Consider the following 26,563-nt stretch of genomic DNA (forward strand, 5'->3'; position numbering starts at 1 on the left):
TGAGAGAGAGAGAGAGAGAGAGAGAGAGAGAGAGAGAAAGTGCGTGCAGGGGAGGGGCAGAGAGAGGAGACATAGAATCTGAAGCAGGCTCCAGGCTCTGATTTGTCAGCACAGAGCCCGACACAGGGCTTGAACTCACAGACCATGAAATCATGACCTGAGCTGAAGTCAGAAGCTTAACCGACTGAGCCACCCAGGCACTCCAGCAAAGCTTATTTAAGAACAAATGTTTCTGAGCTGCCTAAATAAACATTTCCCTTCGACCACTACAAGGACTTCTTCAGTAAATGATGGCACCCATACCCTCAATCCAATTTTAAAAACTGCAGAGAATTCTTGGAGTCATGAACAAAGGTTGATTTTTTTTTTTTTTGGCATAATTTTTCAAATAACCTATAAACTAGTTTAACTTCATCAACATGAAAGTCATGCGTACTCATCCTGACAATTGAGGACTTAGCTCTTTGGGTTTAGGCATTTCATGGTGCGGGGGAGGATACTAGGTCCATTCATTTAAAATCGAGGCTGAAAAACAAATTAAAAAGCTCTTGTCCATTTTGAGATTTTAATATATTTATTTGAAAACCAAGTTCTGTAAAGAGCACACTAAATAGTCCTAGATCTTCTCTTCACCAAAGACTTGGAGACAAGGTTCTTCAGGTCAACGCAGAGGCAATGATACATGCAGTGAACAGCGGGTCTCGGCACGAACGTCCTCACAGGCATTTCCCATACGAGCCTGGACAGTCTTCTTCAGAAGAGCAATGAGATCCTAGGGAAGGGGTGAGGGGGAAAGCTAGGGTCATTCTTTTTTTTTTTTTTAATTGTATTTGAGAGAGAGAGAGAGAGAGAGAGAGAGAGAGAGAGTGCATATTTGAGCAGGGGAGAAGATCAGAGGGAGGGAGAATCATGAGCGGGGTCCACACTAGGCATGGAGCCCAACAAGCGGCTCAATATCACAACATGAGATCATGACCTGAGCCAAAATCAAGAGTCAGATGCTCAACGAGCAGAGCCACCCAGGAGCCCCTAAGGTCATTCTTTAAACATTTTTTTATTTTTTATTTTTTTTACTAGCTGTTGAAGTCTAAAACTAGCCCCTAACCCTGCCTGTGTCATCCTAAAAGCTACTTTTTGCTAAGACAGACTACAGTTTTTACACTCCTACTAGACGATTTTATCCTTTTGAAAAGAATAAGAATCCAACTTCTGTGGTGCCTGGCCTGGCTCAGTTGGTGGAGCGTACGACATTCGAACTTGGGGCTGTGAGTGGGCGCAGAGTTCACTTAAAAAAAAAAAAAGAAAGAAAAAAAGTCCAATTTCTAACTAAAACTTTTATAAGTCATCTTGTAATCAACTGCCTTGAAAGATTTAATCAGGGGGTTTTCAGTAAGGTGTGAAGGTGTTATAAAGGCTTAATTAAGGGGGCTACTGTGAGTCCGTTCAGTTCCACATAGACACTGAGTGCTCATTGTATCAACAGTGCCTGTGCTGCTTGGGTAAAGCTTAGGAAACCAAAGGCTGAAAAATAATTTTCAAAAGTAAGTTTACATAACCAGGAAGTTAGTGTAAATCTCCCTCTCTCAAAGGTCCAAACACTCTCAGAGGCTTGCATATAGTTTCCTACTAATGGCAGGGTTTCTGACTTAATATTTATCTGAGACTTCTGTAAAAAGCCTTCATTAAATGCTGGTCAGTGGGTAACACTCATGGTGCTAGACTTACCACCTGACGTTTAAATGTATTTCTTTTGTCATAATGTAATAAATGATACTGTTTTTATTATTTTTATTTCCATTTTGTTTTAAGTGTATTTATTTATTTGAGAGAGACAGAGACAGTGTGAGTGGGGGAAGGGCACAGAGAGAATCCCAAGCAGGTTCCACACTGTCAGCACAGAGCCTGACACGGGGCTCGAACTCAAGAAACCGTGAGATCATGACCTGAGCTGAAAGCAAGTTGGACACTTAACTGACCTGAGCCACCCAGGTGCCCCTGTTCTTCTTATCTTCGAAGAGTAGAAGAGTAAATTCTTATTTGTCTGACAATGTACGTGTACTAGGGTGGACTTAGTAAACCTTGATTATATAGTTCATAGGTTATCTTCAAATATGTGATGACTACTAACAAGATGGGGGAAAAAAGGACAATTTCATGACTTCAGATAGATTATTCCAATCTTCTGCACCTAAAGACCTACTCCAACACTGTTAGAATACTGGAATAATAATCTTTTTCAACTGGACAAAGCTTTGTGTTATAGTCTAATGGACTCGAAAGTACCTTTAAGCACCGTGTCTTATCACATTAGATGTTCAACAGCTTCAGTGAATAAATAAATTATTAAGGCTTTCAGTGCCAAAGAACTGCCAAAGGAAAGGGAGAGAGCGATCAATCAGTGAGAAGCCTAGACCTGTGTGATCCATGAACCAGGCCGGCCCATGAACTGTAACTGATCTGGAATAAGGGACTTACATCAAAATGTAAATCAACTCTACCGTGAGCAACTTGTTAGTTCAGCAGACTTTTTTCTAGGGGGGGCAGGTAAGTAAGCAAGGTTTTTTTGATGAAAGGAGCATTGAGTAGATTTACATTCTGGAGCAAGCTCCTTACCTCCTCATGGTCAAACACTACAGGGCAGAGAGAGTGGAGGGAAAAAGAAAAAGGAACGGGTGGTTATGTGCACAGGAAGAAATCAAAAAGAGGGGAAATTTTAATACCATTTAAGTAAATAGGGATTAAGCATAAAAGGAATGGAAGAAGTGAGACAATGTCTCTGCCTAAAACATTTATGACGTACTGACAATAGATTTCCCTCGATACACAATTTTATTCTACACATACCTCTGGGTCCTTAATCATCGATATACTCAAATGGCTCTGGGGGTTCTGGCTCTTGTTCTTCTTCCTCAATTTTTGGGCCGTGGGCTGCCACAGGTTCTACCAGCTCTTCAGTGTCTTCACTGGTATCCTTCAGGATTATGATGCCTCCAATGGAGAGCTGGAAACACAGAGCAAGGAATGAAGAAGCACAAATTCCACTCATATTTTCAGACCGCTTCCGAGTCTAGGGCGCATATTTGTGAAGTGGTACCTTTAAGACTCCTCAAATGATTTGGAAGTAAAGGACTGGAATAGAACTACACTTATACCAGACAAAAGTCAGAAAACCTGGGCATCTGTGCCTGTGTGATGCTACAGCGGTGACAGACTGTTCAACAAGGAGAAGGGGCTAATAAGATCTTCCACATCTATTCCTTCAGGAATAGTCTGAAGACTAAACGAGGAAAGCAACGTCAGTGTACATTACAAAGGATAAAGAAAATTGTAATCCATAAGGAATATTTACAAACTTAGCCCAGTGGCTCTGGATGGTAGGGGGTTTAGATGATGCATCCCAAGCGAAGAACAGTAAGCACTTCCAGTATTGCCTCAGTCTGAATGTAGGGAGAACGTCTACTGTCTAAGTATAGATATGAATTCTAATGCCCTGCTACTCAACACATGGTCCTGGACCAGCAGCATCATTACTACCTGGGGCTTTGTTAGAAATGCAGAAAACATAGCCCTACCTAGATCTACAGAACCTGCGTTTTAACGAGGTCCATAAGTGATATGTGTGCACATTCAAGTTTAAGAAGCACGCTAGTCTACTAGATACTTTATTATTTGTGAGAAAACTATCATTTTGGACACAAAAGACAATCTACGAATGAAAAGCCAATTTTTCTCCGGCAATTTCAGAATGACAGAGAGAACGACATAAATATCACAGATTTACCGATTGTCTTTCACTTTAATTTATAAATCCTTGTGATACAAGACGACAAAGTAGTAGATAGGCAACAAAGAAGAACTATAGTGTAAAAGCAATTGCATTAGCCCTCTCCCAAACATATTACAAGTAAATTCAAATACCAAACTCTTCACCCATCTCTGGTGTGCTAATCTTATCTTATTTTCTTGCCTGTGTCAAAGGAAATGGAAAGCTGCTCTCTGTAATTAAATCAGTCGACAGTGGCAGGGCACATCTGGAAAAACATTATTTCTACCAAAGCACATTAATGGGAAGGAAAAGAAGCACAAGCACATTAGTCAAATGATTCATGTATGTACAAGTATCTCTGCAGTTCAACCTAATCTGATTTTTACTCGTCGGAACTCTGCCCTGCCATGCTATAAAACTGGTGTGCCTTCATGAATTTCTATCTATATTCCATTTCTCGTCTCTCAACACCCACATATCCATACACATTAATTTCTGACTCTTTCCCTTCAAAAGTATGCTTTCCTTGCAGAGGAGCCATTTTATGAATGGACCCTGCCTGTGCTATCCATATTCACCCAAGAACAATCACAGTACAAGGCCACTAATCCTCCACGGCCTGCAAGTTTACCTGAACCATTTAAAGGACCAAATGGAGATGAACTGTCTACCAAACAGAAGAAAATATCTACGTTCAACAAATAGGACTTCCAATATTTTGGAAACAGATGGCTCCAGGTTATAACTGTACTATTTTATGCTTAACTGGAATGAAATAATCCAACCCAAATCCTGCAATTATAAACAACATAAGGAAGAGCCTTTTATAGCTATGTGGTTTAGGTTTATTTTATTCTTTTTTAAGTAATCTTCTATATCCAACATGGTGCTCGAACTTACAACCCTGAGATCAAGAGTCACATACTCTGGGGCGCCTGACTGGCTCAGTCGGAAGAGCACGTGACTTGATCTTGGGATCATGAGTTCGAGCCCGTCAGGTGCAGAGATTACTTTAAAAAAAAAAAAAAAAAAAAGAGTTGCATGCTCTATTGACTGAGCCAGTCAGTCCCTGACCTTTTTATAAAATTTTATAAAATGTTCTTTGTCTCTAGCAACAATTTTTGTCTTAAAATATATTTTTTTCTGATTTAGTACAGCTGCTTCAGCTCTTTTTTAGTTACTTGTTTGCATGGGATATCTTTCCCCATCCTTTTGCTTTTAATTTTTGAATCTCTGAATCTAAAGTGTGTGTGTGTGTTTAAGATTTTGGTTTTTTTTTTGTTTTATTATCATTTTTAAATTTTAATAGTTCATTGTCAAGTTAGCTAACATATAGTGAATATATATAGTGTAGTCTTAGCTTCGGGAGTAGATTCCTATGATTCATCCCTTACATACAACATCCAGTGCTTATCCCAACAAGTGCCCTCGTCAATGCCCAGCTCCCATTTTCCCCACCCATCTCCCCATCAACCCTCAGTTTGTTCTCTGTATTTAAGAGTCTCTTATGGTTTACCTCCCTCTGTTTTATTTTTTAAGTAATCTCTACACCAAACATGGGGCTTGAACTCTGAGATCAAGAGTTGCATGCTCTACTGACTGAGGCAGCCAGGCACCTCATAAAGTGTGTCTCTTAATACGAGAGCATGTAGTTGGGTCCTCTTCTTTTTTATCCATTTTGCTGATCTTTGCCTTTTAACTGGAGTGGTTAGTCCATTTACATCTCATGAAGGTGCCTGGTTGGCTCAGCTGGTAGAGCATAAGACTCTATGTTAGAGCTGTGAGTTCTAGGCCCGTGATGGGCCTAGAACTTACTTAAAAAAAAAAAAAAGATATTTCATCTGATTACTAAGGTAAGACTTACTCGTACCATTTTTTCAATTTGTTTTTTGTATGTCTTCTATATTTTTGTTTCTCAATTCTTCCACTACTGGCTTCCTTTGGCATTATGTAGGTACTTTCTAGTGTACTAGTTTAATTTCCTTGTTTCTTTCAGTCTACTTTTGAGTTGTTTGTCTGGTGGTTGTCTTTGGGGTTACAATTAACATCTTAATCTCACTGAAAAATAGCAACTTAACTTCAAAGTATACAAAAACTACACTTCAATATAGCTGTTTCCCCACTCCTTTGTTGTTACTGTGTTATGAACTGAATGTCTGTGTCTTCTCATCCTGCCAATCACATGTTGAAATTCTATCCCCCAAAGGGATAGTATTAGCAGGTGGGCCATTAGCAAGCAATTAGCCCTCATTAATAATGAAATCGGTGCCCTTATAAGGAGAGCCATGAAGAGAGCTTCTTTCCTCTCTGCTCTCTGCCTTGTGAAGACACAATGAGAAGAAGGCCATGTGTAAAGTAAGATGAGGGCCTTTACTAAGACCCCAATCATGCTGGCGTCCTAATCTTGGACTTTTAGCCTCCATAACTGTGAGAAATGTTTGTGGTTTAAGCCATTTAGTTTTATGCAAATTATGCTTTTGTGCATACCTCAATACCAATTTATGACTGCTTAATACAGTTGTCTTTTAAACCAGATAGGAGAAGAGTTACAAAAATACATTTATACTATCATTCGGATTTACCTATGTAGTTACATTTACCAGTGCTCTTTATTTTTTCATGTGGATTCAAATTACTGTCTAGTGTCCTTTCATTTCAGCCTGAAGCATTCACTTTAGTATTTCCTGTATGGCAAGTTGGCTAACAACAGATTCTCTTCATTTTTATCTGGAAATGTCTTAATTTCACCTTCATTTTTGAAGGACCGTTTTGATGGATACAGAATTTTTGGTTGAGAGTCTTTTCTTTCAGCACTATGAATATATCATCCTACTGCCTCCTGGCCTCCATGGTTTCTGGTGGCAAATCAGCTGTTAATCTTATTTAGGGTTCCAGTATATGATGAGTTGCTTCTCTCAAGATTTTTCAACAATTTTATCACGATGGGGCTGGGTGTGGATCTCTTTGGGTTTATCACTCTTGGATTTACTGAACATCTGGGATATGTAGATGAGTAACATTTATAAAATCTGCCAAGTTTTCACCCATTATTTCTTTATTTTTTTTTTTTTTTTAATTTTTTTTTTTTTTTTTTCAACGTTTATTTACTTTTGGGACAGAGAGAGACAGAGCATGAACGGGGGAGGGGCAGAGAGAGAGGGAGACACAGAATTGGAAACAGGCTCCAGGCTCTGAGCCATCAGCCCAGAGCCTGACGCGGGGCTCGAACTCACGGACCACGAGATCGTGACCTGGCTGAAGTCGGACGCTTAACCGACTGCGCCACCCAGGCGCCCCTTCTTTAAATATTCTATGCTTTTCTTTTTTGGGACTCCCATTATCCCATTTTATGTAGCTTGGTATGCCTGGTAGTGTTCCACAGATCTCTGAGGTTCATTTTTCTTCACCCTTTTTTGGAGAGTTGTTCTTCAACTGACCTATCTTCAAGTTTGCCCAAGCCTGCTTGAATCAGCTGTTGAGCTCCTTTAATAGTTTTCATTTTAGTTACTGTATTTTTTAATTCCATAATCTCTTATTTTTTATGATTTCTATCACTTTACTGATACTACTTGTTAAGACATTCTCATACTTTCCTTTAGTTCTTTAAACCTAGTTCCTTTAGGTCTTCAGACATATTTTAAGTAGTTGATTCAGTCTGCCTAAGGCATCTAGGTTTTTATTTCTTTGTATGTCTTGTAATTTTTTGTTGAAACTGGACATTAAAATAGTATCATGCAGGCACTCTGGAAATCAGATTCTCTCCCTTCCCCAGGGTTTGCTGTTGTCTGTTTTGTGACTTTTCTGAACTTCTTCCATAAAGTCAGTATTTTTTGCTGTACGTGACCACGTAGTCTCTACTCAACTGAGTGGTCAGCTACGACTGGGCAGGGCTTTCCTTAAACACCTGGAACCAGTAAGTCTCCAGTCTTTGCTGAGGGGCTGTGTGTGCATTAGGGGAGCACACCACCAACAGTCAGCCAGGCAGCTGGCAACTCTTCCTTAGCCTTCACTGCTGGCTTGCTCTGACAAAGCCAGTCTTTTGACTCCTAGATGGACAACGGTTGCAGCTTCCTCTCATTCTGAGCAAATGCTAATAAACATTTAATTTCCAACAGAAACATATCAGTCTTCTCATATGGCCTCACGATATGGAGCATATACTTTGCTGTCTTTGGGTCTTCGTAATTGTCAAGAACACTGGGTGTCTTGTGTGCTTTCTGTATTCACTAGTTATGCGCTAATAGATCTATTCTTGATATACCCCACTTAAACTGGCAACAGCAGTTTCTAGACACTGTTAGAATACACTCTCTGTAAACATGCCACTTAGATGAACTGGGTAGTCGAGTAGACAGTGACTGCATTTAAGGTGTGCATTGGTGGTTCTATGAATTCATTCATTGTACACTACAGACCAAGTAGTATTAGGTTCTAGTCATAATGAAGGACTAATAGAAGTAGGAAAAGATCTTCAAACTATTCCTGCCTTCCTGGCCTGACTGCCTTGCTAACTACAGCCATCTGGTGACTTGTTACCACCATCAACCAGTATTTATTAAATTTTCTTAAAAAAAATTTTTTTTTAACATTTATTCATTTTTGAGAGACTGTGAGTGGGGGAGGGGCAGAGACAGAGAGAGAGAGAGAGAGAGAGAGAGAGGGAGGGAGGGAGACAGACACAGAATCCGAAGCAGGATCCAGGTTCCAAGCTGTCAGCACAGAGCCCAACACGGGGCTTGAACTCACGGACCGCGAGATCATGACCTGAGCTGAAGTCAGGTGCTTAACCAACTGAGCCACCCAGGTGCCCCATCAACTAATATTTATTAAGAATTTACCATGTGTCAGATATTGTTTTAGGCATTTTACATATAATGATCTATTTAATCTTTACAACATTAACAGATGAGGAAATTGAAACATGAAAAGATCAAAAGACTTGTCTCAGTTATACAGCTAAGAAATGGCAGAGGTGGAGTATAAACTCAGTTCTACCCAATTCTAGCTCTTTACCACTAAATACAGCCATCTATCCCTGTCCTTCTCTCCTCTAGCTGATAATCTAGTTAGGTAAGACCTTGGCTCACAAGTGTAGGTAAGAGATGCCTTCCACTCACCACTATCAGGGACCACTTTCAAGTTGATGAGAATGGGTTTACTTTTTTTTTAGAAATCTCATCTATGGCACTGTAGACAGGCCCAGGATCTGGATGTATTAAATGTGTCTACTAACAGCTTTGTTTTCCAGTTATAAGAATGTGGGGGAAAAAAAGACATTTTCATGCTCAAATTATTGTTCAGTGTTTCTAACCTGAAACATTCTTCCTTAGAATAAATTAAATGGCAGAAAGATCCTTTTCAAATTGTAAAATTCAATGCTCTAAGTGCTTGTGTATTAACTGTTATCACCTTATTCACTCTTTCATTCCTGAGTTAGGTATAATTCTTATTTTACAGGAGAGGAAACTGAGGCAGAGAGAGGTTTAGTATTAGACTTAAGGTTACACAGGCTGTAAATGGTAGAGTCAGGATTCAAACTCAGGATGTCTGGTCCTGGAGTCTATGCTGACCTCATAGCTATCACCATGCTGTATTAGGAACTTCTATTATGTAAGCCTCTGGTAGATGAAGGATGCTTGTAGGGTTACCCAAAGGAAAAAAAAGATCTCTCCCAAATCTATATGAAATGGAAGGGAATGTCCTCTCTTTTGCTAAGAGACTGATTTGTTCTAGAGAGCTTTCTCCAATGCTTTGGAGATTTATCCTCCTCTATCAATATGTCCTTGCTCTACGAATTAATATCCCACTGGCATATAGCTAAGGGCCATAGATAACTTACTGGTTTGAAAGGCTGGTATCTACAGGTCTCTGGCATGGTCAGGACCTTAAGCTGGGCAGGCATAACTCGGGCTGGGTTATCCAATAACTGGAAGTTTGGCTCAGGTTCTTTTTTCTTCTCTTTTTCTTCCTTTTTTTCTGCTTCGTCCTGGAAAATATGAGAAAATAACCCAACAAAGGTTTACTTCTCTTCCACATCACTGAATAACGTTTGATAAGTTTACTGAGCAACTCCTTTTTAAAAAATTTTTTTAAGTTTATTTATAGTGAGAGGGACAGAGACAGTGTGAGCAGGGGAGGGGCAGAGAGAGAGGGAGAGAGAGAGAATCCCAAGCAGGCTCTGCACTGTTAGCACAGAGCCCGATGTGGGGCTCGAGCTCACAAAATTGTGAGATCATGACCTGAGCCGAAACTGAGAGTTGGATGCTTAACCAACTGGGCCACTCAGACATTCCTTTTACTGAGCAACTCTTAGGTACAAAAGGTAGCTAGGATTAGATGTAATGAAACTACAACTAAAGTCATACCAGACTCAGGATGGACAGAACAACTGTGCTTAGGGGTGAGAATGCTATGTAACTTGGTTTTAAAGGATAAGGAAGTTTTTCTACCAGGAGAGACCATAAAAAGAGGGTCTATTTAAACAAATGATATTCTCTTTGCTTGAAAGGGCCTTTTTTTCTCCCAACATCATCTCATTGTCTGAAAATTCTACTCTGCCCTTCAAAACCCACTTTAGTTGTCATTTCCTCCAAGAACTCAACTCTCTTCCAATTAAAACTTTAGGAGTCTCTATGCTTGGAACGGGATACTTACTTAAGGAAGCCAAGAGCAAGGTATGGAAATGTTCACTTACGAAGAACCTGGACCATGATAAAGATAGATATATCAACCCACATGATCACCAAATTATACTTACCACTTCCATTTTCTCCTCCTCTTTTTTTTCTTTTTCTTTTTCCTTTTTTTTAGCCTTGGCAGTAATAGATAACACAGCAGTGGAAACCTAGAGGAAGTGAACATGGTAAATCGTAGTCTCTTACCTACAAGGTACAAGCCCACAGAGAAATCAGTTCTATAATACTTTGTTTCCTGGAAGTAAGTATCATAAATAACAAAATAACCAGGGAATAAATGCGAAAAATAAGCAGGACATTTATTCATATAATTTTCTACTATAGTCCTCAGGTGATTCTTTAGTTCCTAGAGGCCTGCATCCAATATAACTCTTATTATTACTACTTTTTTAATCTGTAGTCTACCTTGGATGTGGATTTGCTATCATGAGATTCTGAGATATCTGGGTGCTGCATACATTTTTAGAAACATAGGGAAAGCACTAGAAAACATAAAAATTTCCTCCAAACTTGGTCATAAAGATCCTCTTACTGAATTAGATGCTCTACAATTGTAATACACAGTGGGTGAATGGTTAGCCTAGAACTACCCTTCTTGATGGGTCTTGCTAAAATCGAAGGTAAAACAGGGACTGTGAAGGCTGGCAGTATTGGTATAAGCTGATTTTGTTTCAGACCTAAAAGCCGGGGGTCTGAAACATAGCTGATGGAACAGGATGTTGTCATCAGAGATATTCATCACCCACCACCCTCAAATTTGGTCAGTTGTATAATTATCCCCACTTACAAAGTTTACAGCAAATAATCAACTGGCTAATACAGAGCACTGTTGAGAGGAAGAAAAGTATTTTCCTTAGTATAAGGTATCAAAAAGGATAATTTTACTGAGAAAACTTCAGGGGCAAGTGCAGCTCTCTAACTCACGACAGTTTGATTTAACACACATCAGTGAGTATTCTCATACATTGCTGTTAGTAGCGTAAGTTGGTTATATCCATTTTGAAAGGAAATTTAGTTAATATCTATGAAAATAAATAATGTACATTACTTCTAATCAATCACATCTAAGATCCTAACGTATAGATATACTCGTACAAGTGCACAAACATACATGTATAAAGACTCTTATTCTAGTCTCATTTGTAACAGTGACAAATTAGAAACCACCTTAAAGTGTTCATCATGCGAGGAACTGAGAAGACAGATAATGGTATTGTACATAAAGGGAATGCTCTGCAGCAATAAATGAGATCCATATATACTGAAAAACTTAGATACTTTTAAAAATTTTAAGTAGGCTCTATACCCAAAGTGGGGCTTGAGCTCATGATCCTGAGATCAATCAAGTTGCATGCTCTCCCGACTGAGCCAGCCAGGCGTCCCCTAAAGATTAACTGTTAAAGTGAAAACAGTAAGCTGCAGAACAGTGTGTCAACAATTATTTGTGGTATAAAAAGTACTGACATGTGCAGAGAAAACATTTGCAAGGATTCACAAATTATGATTCCTGTGACGTGGGACTTGGATGACCAGGAGAGAAAAAGGGCTTTTACTTTACATTCTTGTGTAATGTTGGATTTTACCATAAGAAGTATTACTTTGAAAATATCTAATTTAAAACATTAAAATATTTAAAACAAACCCAAGTAAAACACTAAGCAGCTTCTATATAGAAGTACAAATGCTGCTCAAGGGAACAAAGAACCTACCTTTTCCTTTTCTTTTTCTTTTGGTACTTCCAGAGGGGCAGGATATGCAAATGTGGATGGTTTACAGTTTGATTTATACTGAACTTTCGGCATCTGAAGAAATAAAAGAGTTTTCCTCCTTACATTAAAATAACCCAAATCAAGATTTAAGTATTTTATGCTCTTAACAAGCACACAATGCAAAGGAATGCCAGAAGTTTCAATCTAGGCTAAATGTTCTCTTACAAAACTCCCTTACAGGCATCTGTCTTCTTCACTGAATTTGTTTCTAGGTGCTTTACAGAACTACCTGCAGTTCCTTAGACTTTCCTGAGGCTCTGTGCCTGTTCATGGGCACCTCCTTGATCTCATCTCTACTGGCCACGTACCCTGCTTCATAAGTCTCACTCATGGTGTGAGCATCAGATCAACGGTTACCTCCTTTGTAAAGTGTTCTTTGATTAGTTAGCCTGCACACCTAACTTCCATGTACTTTCCTTATACCACTCTAACAATCTATACAAGTCTGAACACGGTTTCTATACCATGTAATCACTCCTTATAAGAGCCCAACATGAGCCTGATGAAAAAGTCAGCTTCACATTACTTAGTGATTAGGTTTTAAAGTTCTCTAGTCTGAATTTTTCCCTATTTACCCAATTTACACTGACAGAGAATGGTAACTGGCATCATATTTACAGGATAAGAAATCTTGTCTTTTTTTAAGTTTATTTATTTTGAGAGAGACAGAGAGTGCGAGCAGCGGAAGGGCAGAGAGAGAGAGAGGGAGAATCTCAAGCAGGTTCTGCGCTATTAGCACAGAGCCCAACACGGAGCTCAAACTCACAAAACTCTGAGATCATGACCTGAGCCGAAATCAAGAGTCAGACGCTCAAATGACTGAGCCACCCTAGCACCCTTGGAATCTTGTCTTTTTCATTCTACTTTCCTTGTAAAGAATGGAAAACAGAGATCAGAAGATTGTGTGCTAGAGGGAAAAGTCCCTACAGATTATACAGGATGCTTCACCACAATGTTAAAGGTTAAAGGTTAGGGACTGGGGAACCTAAAGATTCTTGTTTGGAAAGAATATTTACAAATATTTGCTCAATATTTACAAATGTGAGTAGTTTTATATTGAAACACTTAAAGGATAAATGACTGTATAGCTATACCGGGGGGGGGGGGGGGAGGCAATTGGATGAAATACTCAATCTTCATCAGCTATTTTCTGGTCCCAAATTTTTCCACTTTGAAAATTTAATAGAACATTTTAACAGAAGTGATGACCAGATTTAAGAGTTATTTGAAGGTCAAAAGGCTCTGAGAAGATGGAAGAACAAGAAGGTGAATCATCAGGCCACAGGATTAGGAAAGACCTAAGCACAAACCCCACTAAAAAAAACATGGACGGTGTGATGACAGGGGATGTATCACTTCCAGTTCTTGACTTATGTGACTAGTTTCTCTCTGTCAGATTCCTTGGCTTCTCATTGTTGGTTTTGTTTTCTGCCACTACCAAAGAGACATCCTCCTATTTTGCTTTTCCCTTTAGAAATAATCCTTTCTTCCATCAAATACTCTTGCATCATACAACTCTGAAACATGGCCCTGCCTCAAAGCCTCACTCCTTATTAAGATTTAGTTCAGGTCCTCTTTCTTCCTTGCCCAGATGATTGCAATAGCATTCACTGTAATGGATTTCCACAGATACCAGAATGAGGTTTCTAGAGTGCGAACCTCATCATGTCATTTATCTTCATGAAATCCTTCAATGACTCTTACAGAACTTCAGTATTAAATAAAATTGGTAAGAGTGAGATATAAAACCTTTTTCTATTTTTAAATTTGCCTCCTCTCTTACCATTCCCTCTCAACTGATTCATCCAAGGTTACACAGTTAGTAAGGAGACCTGATTTTCAAAACTTCCACTGACACACTCCACTCAACAAGGTGATGACTCAATTTGAAGGGGAAACAAATATTGGCGAGATGCCAATTCATCTTTAAAATTTCATGAAAATCCTTGTGAGTGGGTGATTAGGTAAGATACAGTGAAGAAGACACACTATAAACGTGAAGTCTTACAAACATACCTTTAAGTCCTTGTTAAGGCCAATGACACAGGTAGGGGTATAAGCCAATGACAGGAAGTGTGAAAGAGGAAACCAGAACCAGAACTGGGTAAAGACAAGGACGCCAACTACAGAAGGCATATGGGTGTGCCCAGTCCTGGACTGCAAGGAGATTGTGACATTATGACCACCTGTAGAAAAAGAGAGAAACCATGAACATGAAACCAGTAGGGCCATAATAAAGATTTCTAAGCACTGCACTACGGAAGCATTTGGTGATTATTTTAAGCATACAGTTCACAAAATATTATATGGAGTAGCTGGAGTTTGTTAGCCAGTGAATTATGTAGGGTCTCCAAAACTGAAGTGCTGTATTTTACAGTATTATACCTTCATTCTGTATAAGTAGGCATTTTCCAAAAACGAAGCCTAAAGGATATAAAAACTGAATGCTAAATTAAATATTAAAAAAATTTTAATGTTTATTTATTTTTGAGAGACAGAGACAGACAGACAGAGCATTGAGTGGGGGAGGGGCAGACAGACGAAAACACAGAATCCAAAGCAGGCTCCAGGCTCTGGGCTGTCAGCACAGAGCCTGATGTGGGGCTCGACCCCACAAACCATGAGATCATGACCTGAGCTGAAGTTGGACACTTAACTGACTGAGCCACCCAGGTGTCCCACTAAATTCAATATTAATCTACATTCTACACTGGGGCTTTTAATGCTAACAAAAAGTAAAATTTCAGTACACATATTTGCAAGCAATAGCAAAGAGGCAAGAGGCAGATATTGTTTGCTTAGTTTTACTCTTTCTGCTTTAGTTATGTCTGATAGTAGATTGCTCCAACATTTTAACTAGCCTTATGACCTTGGACAAATGACTTTACCTCTTAAAGTCTCTTTTCCCATTGGCAATATGAAGGTTTGAACTTGAGCACTTGAACTAGAGTACTATCACTAACAAAAGAAAAATTTTAATCTCTAATCCTTGATTCAGATGAAATTTTTTGAGGACACACAATATGTGAAACAATGAAACCAGAGCTAATTCTGTGTAATCAGAAGTTTGGGCTGTTGAGAGTATTATGGCTCAGAGCCTGTCCTGTTCGCCCATTCCTTGCCACATGCCCTAGACTATCCCTTGAAGGAGTGCAGAGAAACAGTTTGAAAACTAGTGAACAAGAGTGAAGATCCAACCATCAGTTAGACAGCTGGATCATTATTGGGCCCTTGAAAGACTAAGAATCTAAGGCTAATAGGGGTTGAAAAGTTGAATGCCTTTAGGAACCAGTCAGGCAAACAAATAAGAAAACTTGGATTGGAAGCAATGGGAAATTGAGGCAAATGGAAAGTTCATGTCATATTTAGAGAGGACATGTTACCAAGGGTGTAGGTCCAGGGTCACTAGGTAATTTTGTTTTTAAAAGCAGATTAGAATCTGGATTTTGTCCAATATTTTGCACATTTTGTTAGGCACACAAAACAAAACATGTTTAAGTCCGATGTGGCCCACAGGCTGCTGTGTTGAAGACTCTATATAAAGTATTAGTGCTGGACCCCAGAACTTTGAGACCCCAATCTTTTAGTTTATATAACATAGCCTATAAATGGCGCTTGTCTGTGCCTAGTCACCATCCTAATTGAATTCCAATTCTGGATCCCTACTGCTCACATTTCACTTTTTTTTTTGGAGATTTTATTTTATTTTTTTAATTTTTTTTTTCAACGTTTATTTATTTTTGGGACAGAGAGAGAGACAGAGCATGAACGGGGGAGGGGCAGAGAGAGAGTGAGACACAGAATCGGAAACAGGCTCCAGGCTCTGAGCCATCAGCCCAGAGCCCGACGCGGGGCTCGAACTCCCGGACCGCGAGATCGTGACCTGGCTGAAGTCGGACGCTTAACCGACTGCACCACCCAGGCGCCCCTGGAGATTTTATTTTTAAGTAATCTCTATACCCAACACGGGTTCAAACTTACTACCCAAGATCAAGAGTCACATGCTCCTCCAAGTGAGCCAGCCAGGCGCCCCATACATTTCACTTCTTTAAACCTCAGTCTCTCCCAGATGCCTCCATGTTAGAGTCAGGAAGTACTAATTCTACTACACTAAAAAGCACTTTAATTTTTTATAAGAATCGGGGTTCAATTGTTCAACCAATAACCTAGATTTTATCTGGAAAAAAAATCAGGTGTACTTTGTTTTTCCAACAGGAATGAGTTATACACATTTATTGTCTGCTTGTACTTTTCTCTACTCAACCTCCCCCGTTCACTGAATGATTACAATATATATTGAGAATCTTGAACAAAATGCTGAAAGCAATCCTGAGGAGTCTCTAGTCTAGTGGGGAAGACAGATAACTAGATAATTAGATCAGAGCAGGCAAGCATTAGGATAGAAACCTGTGCACTAGTGAGAACATACAGCTAAGCATGCCTTGGCACCTACCCCAACATGAGGCTGGGCAGGGTAGAGCAGAGGGGAAGGCTTCCTAAAGAATGTGATCTTTGATTTAAGTTTTGAAGCTGAATTCCCTTTTATTTCAACGAAACCCATTTTCTTCAGACTTAGAAACTAAACTAGCTTTCTGTTCTAACAGTCGGGAGATTTACTACAAAACAAGAAAGAGTTTGTCCTATTGATAGTGTTTACACAGTTTTGCAAACTTCAACCATAAACCTTAATTTTTGGCTTTTCCCCCCGAAGAGACCATATCATTGAGTGAATTCTCAAATTTCAGTCATTCCTTTGAAGTTGCCCTCCAGATTTTCTCCATTACCACTAACTTCTGAGAGCCAGAATACATGACTACACATTTTTTCTAATGCAGTTGCAGCCTAGTTTGTAGGGGGACAGGACACTGACAAAGTAGAAAGGGGTGACAGAATAATTATGCTTGTAATAGTGAACACGACACTACAGAACCTTTATATACTAACTGACACTAAAATAAGTAAGGCAAAAAACATAAATAAAAAGAGAAATGCAAAAAAAGCATCAAAACTTGACTGGTCCATAACAATTCAAAGAGATATTCACAAAAGGAAGTGAAGGGAGAAGGCCTGAAAGAGTAAGGAAGAGGGGAGAGAAAGGACTTCCAGTAAAGACAGCAAAATGAAGCTGAAACAAGAGAATTATCCTCCCCCAGTTTTTTGTTTTTTTTTTTTTTTTTAATTTTAGAGAGAGGGCAGAGTGGGGGAAAGGGGCAGAGGGAGGGGAGGAGGAGTGGGGGAGAGAAAGAGCAAGAGAGGGAGAGACAGAGAGAGTGAGAGCAAGAGAGGTAGCGCGCGTGTGCGCATGAAATAGAGAGAGAGAGAGAGAGAGAGAGAGAGAGAGAGAGAGAGAGAATGAGAATCTTAAGCAGGCCTGAGCTGCTTGACCTGAGCTGAAATCAAAAGTCACACACTCAACCGACTAACCAACCCAAGCACCCTTATTTTCCCCTAATTCTTAACAAACAACTCTGATATAGCAGAAACCAGCAAGAAACCGTAGTAGCTCTGAATGAACAAGTAAAGGGTTGTAGTGTAAAAGTACAAACTTCAAAAACTGCAGCTAAAAAATAAATGAATGCATAGAAGATTATGGAATAGTAAAATGTTACTCCTAAACCCTACTTAAAAACCAATTATCCAAAGTAGCCAATCTCAAATGGCTACATACTGTATGATTCCAACTATACAATACTCTGGACAAGGAAAAACTAAAGCTACAGTGACAGTAAAAAGTTCAGGGGTTGCCAGGGACTGTGTGAAAGGAGGGAGAGATGAAAAGGTGGCACAGAGGATTTTTAGGACAGTGAAACTACTGTGTATGATGTAATGGCGGATATATATTTATGCATTTGTCAAAACTCATAGAAAGTGAACCTGAATGTGGGATGCTTGGGTGGCTCAGTCGGTTAAGCGTCCGACTCTTGATTTCAGCTCAGGTCACGATCCCAGGGGTGTGGGATCGAGTCCCATGTCAGGCTATGTTCTGAGCATGGAGTCTGCCTGGGATTCTCTTTCTCTCTCTCTGCCCCTCTCCCCACCTTGTGCACTCTTTCTCTCTAAAAATAAAAAAAAAAAAAATGAAATTAATGAAATTAAAAGAAAAAGAAAGTGAACCTGAATGTAAACTAGGGACTGATAAAATCCAGCCAATTAAGTGTCAAGCCGTAGTACAGATACCCAGGAAAAAGCAGCAGTAATTAAAGAAATGGTGATGAGCACTGAATCCATTCAAATATGGAACTAAGACTAAACTGTAAGAATTACAATTTCACAAGAGGATGTAAACATTATAAACCATGACAATATAAAAATATTAGAAGGCGATGAAGAATAAGGAAGAAGAAATTATGACATGTCAATGTCTGTATTATTCATATATGGGAGAGAATCGATACCACTGAGAACCGAAATGTTTTACTAAAGTATCTATGGAGTATTTTCCTTATTTATTTTTTTATTTTATTTTATTTTTTTTAAATTTTTTTTCAACGTTTTTTATTTTATTTTTGGGACAGAGAGAGACAGAGCATGAACGGGGGAGGGGCAGAGAGAGAGGGAGACACAGAATCGGAAACAGGCTCCAGGCTCCGAGCCATCAGCCCAGAGCCTGACGCGGGGCTCGAACTCATGGACCGCGAGATCGTGACCTGGCTGAAGCCGGACGCTTAACCGACTGCGCCACCCAGGCGCCCCAGTATTTTCCTTATTTATACACAGCTACAAAGAACTGTCTTTAAATTAAAAAGACACAAATAAATTGTGCCTTAACCACTAAAAGTTTAAGCAAAAAACTCTTTTTGGACAATGAAAACAAAACAAAAACCCCCATGTGACAATGGATTAAAAGAGAAGACTATCTGCCTCAAACATTTAGGAAAAAAAAAAAACTAACTCCTGAGAAAAGAGAGAAAAAAGAGAGAAAAAGACAAGAGAGAAAAAGCAAATAAAAGATTTCAGCAAAATGAAAAGAATTTAGGGAGGTAAAAAAGTAGCATAAGCAAAGAAACATAAAAAGAAATCTCTGGCAAATATAATCAAGAAAACACTCTCAGCAAGTGAAAACCTAGAGAGACTAAGAAAACTTTAAAGACATAAAAGGACTGCTACTTCTTTTCCTGACCTCCTACAGAAATATACACGCAATTCTACTTGACCAAGAAACGACTGACTGTAGTAGCTATGGCTGAGAGTGTTTTCATTAGAAGCTATACAGATGGCTAATCAATTTGAGAAAATATTCATTGAGTAACAGAACTGTTATGAAAACCTTGAGATACAATTCTTCACAGCTTCCAAATTAGCAAAGATCCAGGTACTAGAGCACACGCTTCTACCTTGGAAGGGTAGCCTGTCTCTGACATCAAGCATAATGTAGAGGTGAAGAGTGTGAATTCAGGAGCTAGATGGCGGTTACACTCTGTATTTATTAGGTAAGTATTCCATACATCCTATTTTAAGATGATTTGGCTGCTGGAATTTGTCTAAAACCTATTTTTTTTCTCAAAATCTTTCCAGTGTCAGCTTGTTTCAAATTGATATATACTGAGAAAATTAGAGAAAAAAAATCCACGCTGAGCACTTTATTAAGTGATAGGTACGGTTTTAAAAGCTTTACATGGATTTTTAACCCTCCCAACACCACAAGGTAGACTTTACAAGACAAGAATATAAACATGGGGGAAAACTTCTCAAGGTTATACAGCTACTACTATAAAGGGCCTGGGACTCAAACCCTAACAGTCTGCATGCTTAACAACTCTACTAAAGTATTTCTATGAATTCTAGGCTCCACATTTTCTACAGGAATAATTTCCCCCAGACTCAATTTCTACTATGTCATAGAGCACATAGTTATTACTTCAATAGATTTAGTTTAAATAGATTAACACATCTGGAAGATTTAACATTTACCTGCATCCAGTATGCCCTGGGCCAAAATAGCGCCAAACTTGGCCATGACATCATCATGTTTATCATTGATAACTTTGGAATACAGCTGTCTGAACTGATTCACCTGTATGAACAAGAAAAAGAATTATAGTCAAATTCTATACATTTGCGGTGTCATTTCAGAACAGGGAATAGATTGCTCAAATTATAATGAAACTTGAATTCTGAATTTTACAACATTTAAAAAGAGAGAGAGATATAAACCAGACTTGAAAGCAGAAAAGTTCCATGGCTGAAATCATGGGTGTTATGACTTTTCTTGTGTGGGAGTACCAGTTCTGTTTTCAATCCTCATTCCACAGTGGATGATTCACACTCATGGGAATGCTGAATGCGATTTCATATCGCACCACGGTTAGTCAGTAGGCTTAAACAGTTCAAGCAAACACTGAGGACTTCATTGTACTGTGAATTACAGCTATTTTGCTTACCATAACCACTACTAGCAGGCATAGTCCTTCAATTCTATCTTCAAATAAACTACCCTTTACTGAAGTTGTGTGAGGTATATTTTGGATTTAGTGTATATGCACACGTATTAATTTTTGAGAACATGTCACAATAATTAGTCTCATCAAAAAAAACACCAAAATGGAACATGTGCTAACTTAGGATGGGATACCCAGTAATTTTGTTTCTTTATTCTTTTCTATATTTTCTAAAATTAATATATCTTACTTTTACAATTAAAAAAATAAAGTTTATAAAATAAATATTATCAATGTATTTGCGATTCCTTTAAATCTGTTTGGGTGACAACAAAGGAACTATTTTACGCTTCTTCCAGGTCTTACACTTCTCTGTTTTCCCACCAGTGCTTTTCAAGTGGTAGGCACCCAGGAAGTCTGCTTGTTCAAGAAGCACATAATCAGGGAGCTCCCCAAATCTGCCAAAAGCAGAAAATATTGAATTTGAGTTTCCTAATATAATGACTTTATCTGCATTACATATTCTTTCAGAATCTCTTCCCTTCTTCACTTGCCTTGGTCTTAGAGGCCACACTGTGATACAGTGCAGGGTAATCTAGAATCAGACAACCCTGGCTTATAAATATCTCTGCTCCAATAAGCTGTTTAGGTAAGCTACTTAGATTTTATGAGCTTCAGTTTCGTCATCCCTACAGGGATTGGAGTGCCTACACCTTACACGGCTGCTGTTAGGACTACCTGATGTAAATATATATGTAATGTAATGTGTAAAAGGCATTTTTGACTTCAATAGCATGGCCATCCTACCATACTAGGGCAGAATCCTACCAGTCCCCCTTGACTATGATCTCGGCAACCTAATACTGCTAACAAAACAATATTCCTTAAACATGCTTCTCATTTTTTATTCACAGGCAGCAATAAAAGGTGATGGGAAAAACAATGAAGTCACTCTGCCAATACCTAGCAACTAACCATTAGTAAGCCATTTCTATCGGTCTTACTTTCTCTTAACTATAAAACCCAGCATGATTAGATCATTGTAAAATTCCCTTCTAGTTTTACAAATCCTAAGGTTTGATGCTTTTACTCTGGTTCAACAGGTCAAATTCCTTTGATTCTGAACTTATTTTAGATGAACACTTACATTACCTTATATAGGATGGAAATTTTATGTGCTAAAGGTTTATGAAATATGTCATGATCTTATAAAAAGAAACACTGGACAAAGCACTGTATGTACATTATGAGGAAGAATTTAAATATAAAACTACACCCAAAACAATAGGAAAACATTCAGTGAAACTGAAAGATTGGTAAAAAAAAAATCAACACAAATGTATAACAGGATTATCCAATTACTATTAAGTACACTACTTAAAGAGCTACTTTTATGTTTATCATTTAAACATTTTTCCCCCCTCACATTTTATTACTTATGCAGCAGTAACTTAATTCTCATGTTTATGATTCTTCAGAAAGCATTATTGTTTTGGGGCACTGAGGTGGCTCAGTGGCTCAGCCACTGGGGTGGCTCAGTCAGTTGAGTGTCTGATTCTTGATTTCTGCTCAGGTCATCATCTTGTGTTTCATGAGTTGATGCCCTGTGTGAGGCTCCATACTGACGGTGTGGAGCCTGATTGGGATTCTCTCCCTCCCTCTCTCTCTGCCCCTCTGCTGCTCTGTCTCTCAAAATAAATAGATAGCTTAAAAAAATCTTAAAAAAATTATTTTAGTAGGTGAGGGCAGTTATCTTAAATTTGAAAGGCAAGTTTGAGATCATGTACTCCCTCTATTTACAGATGTGAAACTGAAGTAAGATGGGTGAAATGCCTGGTTTGCTTGTAATCACAAAAAAACTAATTGCAACCATAGTTAGGATCATGATTTTCTGCTTCAATTTCACTGTTATGCATAGTATGGCGCCCCCATATAAAGTAGAATTTGTGGGAGAAAAGCATATTTATTTCCCATTTTATATTATGATAATCTCACAGAAAAGACAATTAAACTCTAGGCAATCCTGTGATCCATGCTTTCTACTGGGCATGATTATCTAAAAACCTACCTTTTCCAAATTCATGCATTTTTAACATTCATCATATTTTTAACTCTATACCTTATACGGCTGGGGGGGGGTGGGAAATCACTCTCAGAAAAAAAAAATGGGGAGAAGGGAATAAAGTTTTTTGGGGTCATTTCTGTTGGTACTTATCACCTGGGAATGTCTCCTTTCAATTTTCTTCTATTTTGCCAAATACAGAAATAAAGCAGCACACTGGCGATCAGTTTTAAAGTTGTTTTTCTTTTCTTTTCCATGAGATTTCATCTCCTCTTATGACTTAAACTAGAGGTCTATAACTCCTTCCATGAAATCCTTGAGGCCAGATGAATTTTGGAATTCAGAATTCAGAAAGATAGCATTATACATATACCCTACATTATGCAATACTCTCAATGGAGCATGGGGGCAATAAGTTATAATCAAACAAATTAATATTTTAAAAGCAGCTAAATGACTGAATATTAACACTAAATGGGATAAAGGCTATAGATGAGTTCATATTAGGTCAAGTTCTGCAGCCAGTGAGTCCTTAAAAATTTTTTAATTTTTATGTTTTTGATGGAGCAAAATAGTGCATGAGTGGGGAAGGGGGAGGGGCAGAGAGAGAGAGAGAGGTAAGGACAGAATCCCCAGCACTTAAGCTCCATGCTCAGCAGGAAACCCGATGCAGGGCTCGACCCCACCAATGTGAGATCATGACCTGAGCTGAAATCAAGAGTCGAACGCTTAACTCACTGAGCCACCCAGATGCCCCCCAAATTGAGACCTTAAAAATAAACAAACCTGTCTTCAATTTTCAGAGCTTTTTAGATTTTGGAACTGCAGATAATGGGCTATGACTTATATAATTTCTTTGTGGCTAGTCCCAAATCTCTTTGGTTCTGACTTTTTTCCTATGCTCTCATCTTATTTCCAGCTGACTTGCTAACATCTCAAACTCAACATGCTTAAAACAAAAAATGATCTTTATTCTTCTTTCAAGATATTGTCAATGCTACCATGATTTCCCCATTATCAATATGCCAAATGATGTTTTTAGCTCCCTTCGTAATTTTATGAGTATTATTTTGCTTATGGTAGTTGCTTGCAGCCCTTTCTTTATATTACCACTGACACTATTAGAGTCCAAGTTCCTACCTAAGGTGACAGTATGGTAATACATATTATTATTTATAGATGTGTTATGCTGTGAACTATCACCTTATAATACAAAATTTCATTCTTATAATTTCATCCTATAGAAGTTCAAACTTTCTCCATAGAAATACTTCTAGGTTACTATGATATTTCACAAAAGCCTCGTCTACTTAAATAGTGATTTTAGAACTGCAAAAGCTTATCAAGCTTGGCCAAACATGATCCTACTGCCAAAAATGTACCTGTCAGTGGTGGGAGAAGCTTTCCCCCAGGAGGTAACCTCAGGCCAGGGGATATTAGGCCAGGAAGAGCACCAAATATTTTATTCCTACACTGTGATATTTTTATCTGATTCTATATATGATAATATGTATGTGTTCAAAAATGCTAAAGGTAGATTTCATTTAATAAGGAAAATAAAAGATAGATCCTTCATAAAGAGCAGAGTTGGGTTCTTCAGAGAAAATAGTTCCAAGGACGTATAAAAGTACATTATTCTAGTTAAATGGTTCTGAGTCTGGTGTAAAGGCTTTTTAAATTGGGTTTGTAATCACCCAGGGGTATATGCATGTTCCTGGGTCTACATTGGTGAGAGTGAGTGAGCAAAAAACCAGCAGAAGAAAAGCAAAGATGCACTGGGATTACTTAAACCAAAACCATAACGTATCAAACTAAGCATTAAGACAGCATTCTGTAAATGGATGTGATGCATATCATGATTACATAAAACATTTCCTTTGGAACGTCTCATTGTGCATTTCATAAACTGAGAAACGTCCCTTTTGGATTCCTTTGAGGGGTGGTTATAGTTTGATGAAATTAGCACTTGATCTCCACTTTACTTCCACTTTATTTCATGCACCAGTTTGCAACCTTGTGACTAGGACTCATAATCTTGAGAACTTCTCTTCAAGCTTAACAGCTTTTTCTTTTCAGCAAAATGTCACATACCACTCCAAAAGAATCTCAAGTTGTCTTGTTAGCAATTATCAGATAAAAGAGAAATGATATAAATGACAGTCCACAAAAGTCTTTACTGCATGCTTAATAGCAGAAAACAATGAAATAGAACTTAAATTTTAGAATTCATGAGCTCAGTAACAGTTTCCCTCTAAGGAATAGCGTTTCCTGAAAACTGGAGCTTTATACTGCCATACACAGCTTTGCTTTCATAGTTGGCAGGGTATACATTTAACTTTCCCTGTGGAGTTTATATTAATGGCAATGGCTACCAGCTCTAACTGCATTTCAACATTCTTAATCAATACTCAGGATTCTGGTACAATCTGAAGATGGAAGTGTGCCCCATGTATTCACATCAGCTAAGACTTGGTTCAACAGTATTTTATGGAATGATTTTAAAAATGCGAATTAAATTCTGTATTTTTTCACTTTTTCTAAATGTGAGAAAGTTTTATTTATTAGAATAAATAGTTGAATGCTTTTTCAAAATACACAGCCTATATCCTACCCCACCCCCATTCCAAAGGACTCTGCCATTGTTGGTGCAGAGTTTATGATTGAAAAATCAACAAAATCCTACAGCAGAGGATGGAAAGATAGTAAAACATTTGTCTTGTTCACAATACAAATAACATGAAAGCAACATGCAAGGTCAAAGTGAATAAGTATCTATATATTACTATTAGGGGAGGTGTATTCCATGGCCTAAACTTTCTTCTTTAATGACATTACTCAATTGGATAACCTCCAGCTGATAAAGCTCAGAAGATCAAAAACAGAAATAAAAGATGTGAAAACTATTCATACTGTAACTGCTATATTTAAAAATAAAAACCAAAAAGAAATGCAGACTCTTTGAAAAGATGTTTATGTTTTAAAAGATATAATATATGAAGTAATATATTATTAAAACAAAATGAGAAGTTAGATTCTATTTTTGCAATAATATAATTTTTGGAAGTCTTACAAATTATTTTGACAGAAAGAGCAGCACTGGATAAATGAAATAAAAATGACAGCAAATGCTTAGAAATAGAAATCTATTAAACAAAGTTTCATAAAATGAGAATGAATAATCCAGCATCGATGAGTTCTGGCAATTCTTCTCTTCTCCACCCGCCCCATCAATCTACTTTGCTGAAAATGAGGATGTTCTACACTCATTTGAGGCAGATGAGGCAGAAGACAGTATACTAATGGTTTTTCCACTTGTTAATTTTGACTGTTTCTCAAACAGAAGCAAAATTAACACAAAACTATTAAATACCCTAATTTCAAGTTAACGAAAAGATCTGAAATTAGTGCATAAGCTCTACACATCTACTTAATATAGTAAACGTGGTAAGTTATAGTACACGTGAATAAGATCTACACATTTTCTGTTTCTGAACAAAACGAAACGTTTTGGCTGAGGTGCCAATTTACATTAGATATTATACTCTTAACATGATGTCTAGGGGATTGTCATGAGGAAATTTTAAAATAGATGTCTCTGTGAGGGGAGTCATCCACAGGGTCTATCTGAGAAAACGGGACTGCAGGATATGTGAAGGGGATTTCTGTGGGTCTTTCCCCCTCACTCCAAGCCTAAAGATGGGCTTCAGAGGGATCACTTAGAGAGCTTAATGTGATCAGTGGTCACTGTGCATTGACATCTGACATGAAAAATAGGAGGCATTAGCTATCGATTGAGGTACTAGTGGAGAGGGAGTAGGACGCAGAGGAGGGAAAGGAAGACAGAGAGGAGGGAGCAGATGAAGCTGCACTAAGAGCCATACTTCCAGCTACAA

At 38.3% G+C, this 26,563-nt stretch overlaps 1 protein-coding gene across 1 annotated transcript in view; it reads right to left on the reverse strand.

Annotated features, from left to right (window-relative positions):
• Positions 1-551: 551 nt before the first annotated feature.
• Positions 552-26,563, reverse strand: part of PSMD1 (proteasome 26S subunit, non-ATPase 1) — a 96,464-nt gene continuing 70,452 nt past the window's right edge. The window contains exons 19-25 of the mRNA XM_040450730.1: positions 20,142-20,244; positions 14,247-14,416; positions 12,171-12,263; positions 10,524-10,610; positions 9,606-9,752; positions 2,845-3,001; positions 552-772 (exon numbers count right to left, since the gene is read on the reverse strand). Coding sequence (XP_040306664.1) covers positions 2,855-3,001; positions 9,606-9,752; positions 10,524-10,610; positions 12,171-12,263; positions 14,247-14,416; positions 20,142-20,244 — 747 coding nt within the window. The 3' untranslated portion in view covers positions 552-772; positions 2,845-2,854. The remainder of the gene's footprint in view (positions 773-2,844; positions 3,002-9,605; positions 9,753-10,523; positions 10,611-12,170; positions 12,264-14,246; positions 14,417-20,141; positions 20,245-26,563) is intronic.

The sequence above is a fragment of the Herpailurus yagouaroundi genome, unplaced genomic scaffold, assembly GCF_014898765.1.
Source record: "Herpailurus yagouaroundi ecotype Mexico unplaced genomic scaffold, PumYag 202, whole genome shotgun sequence".
Classification (NCBI taxonomy): domain Eukaryota; kingdom Metazoa; phylum Chordata; class Mammalia; order Carnivora; family Felidae; genus Herpailurus; species Herpailurus yagouaroundi.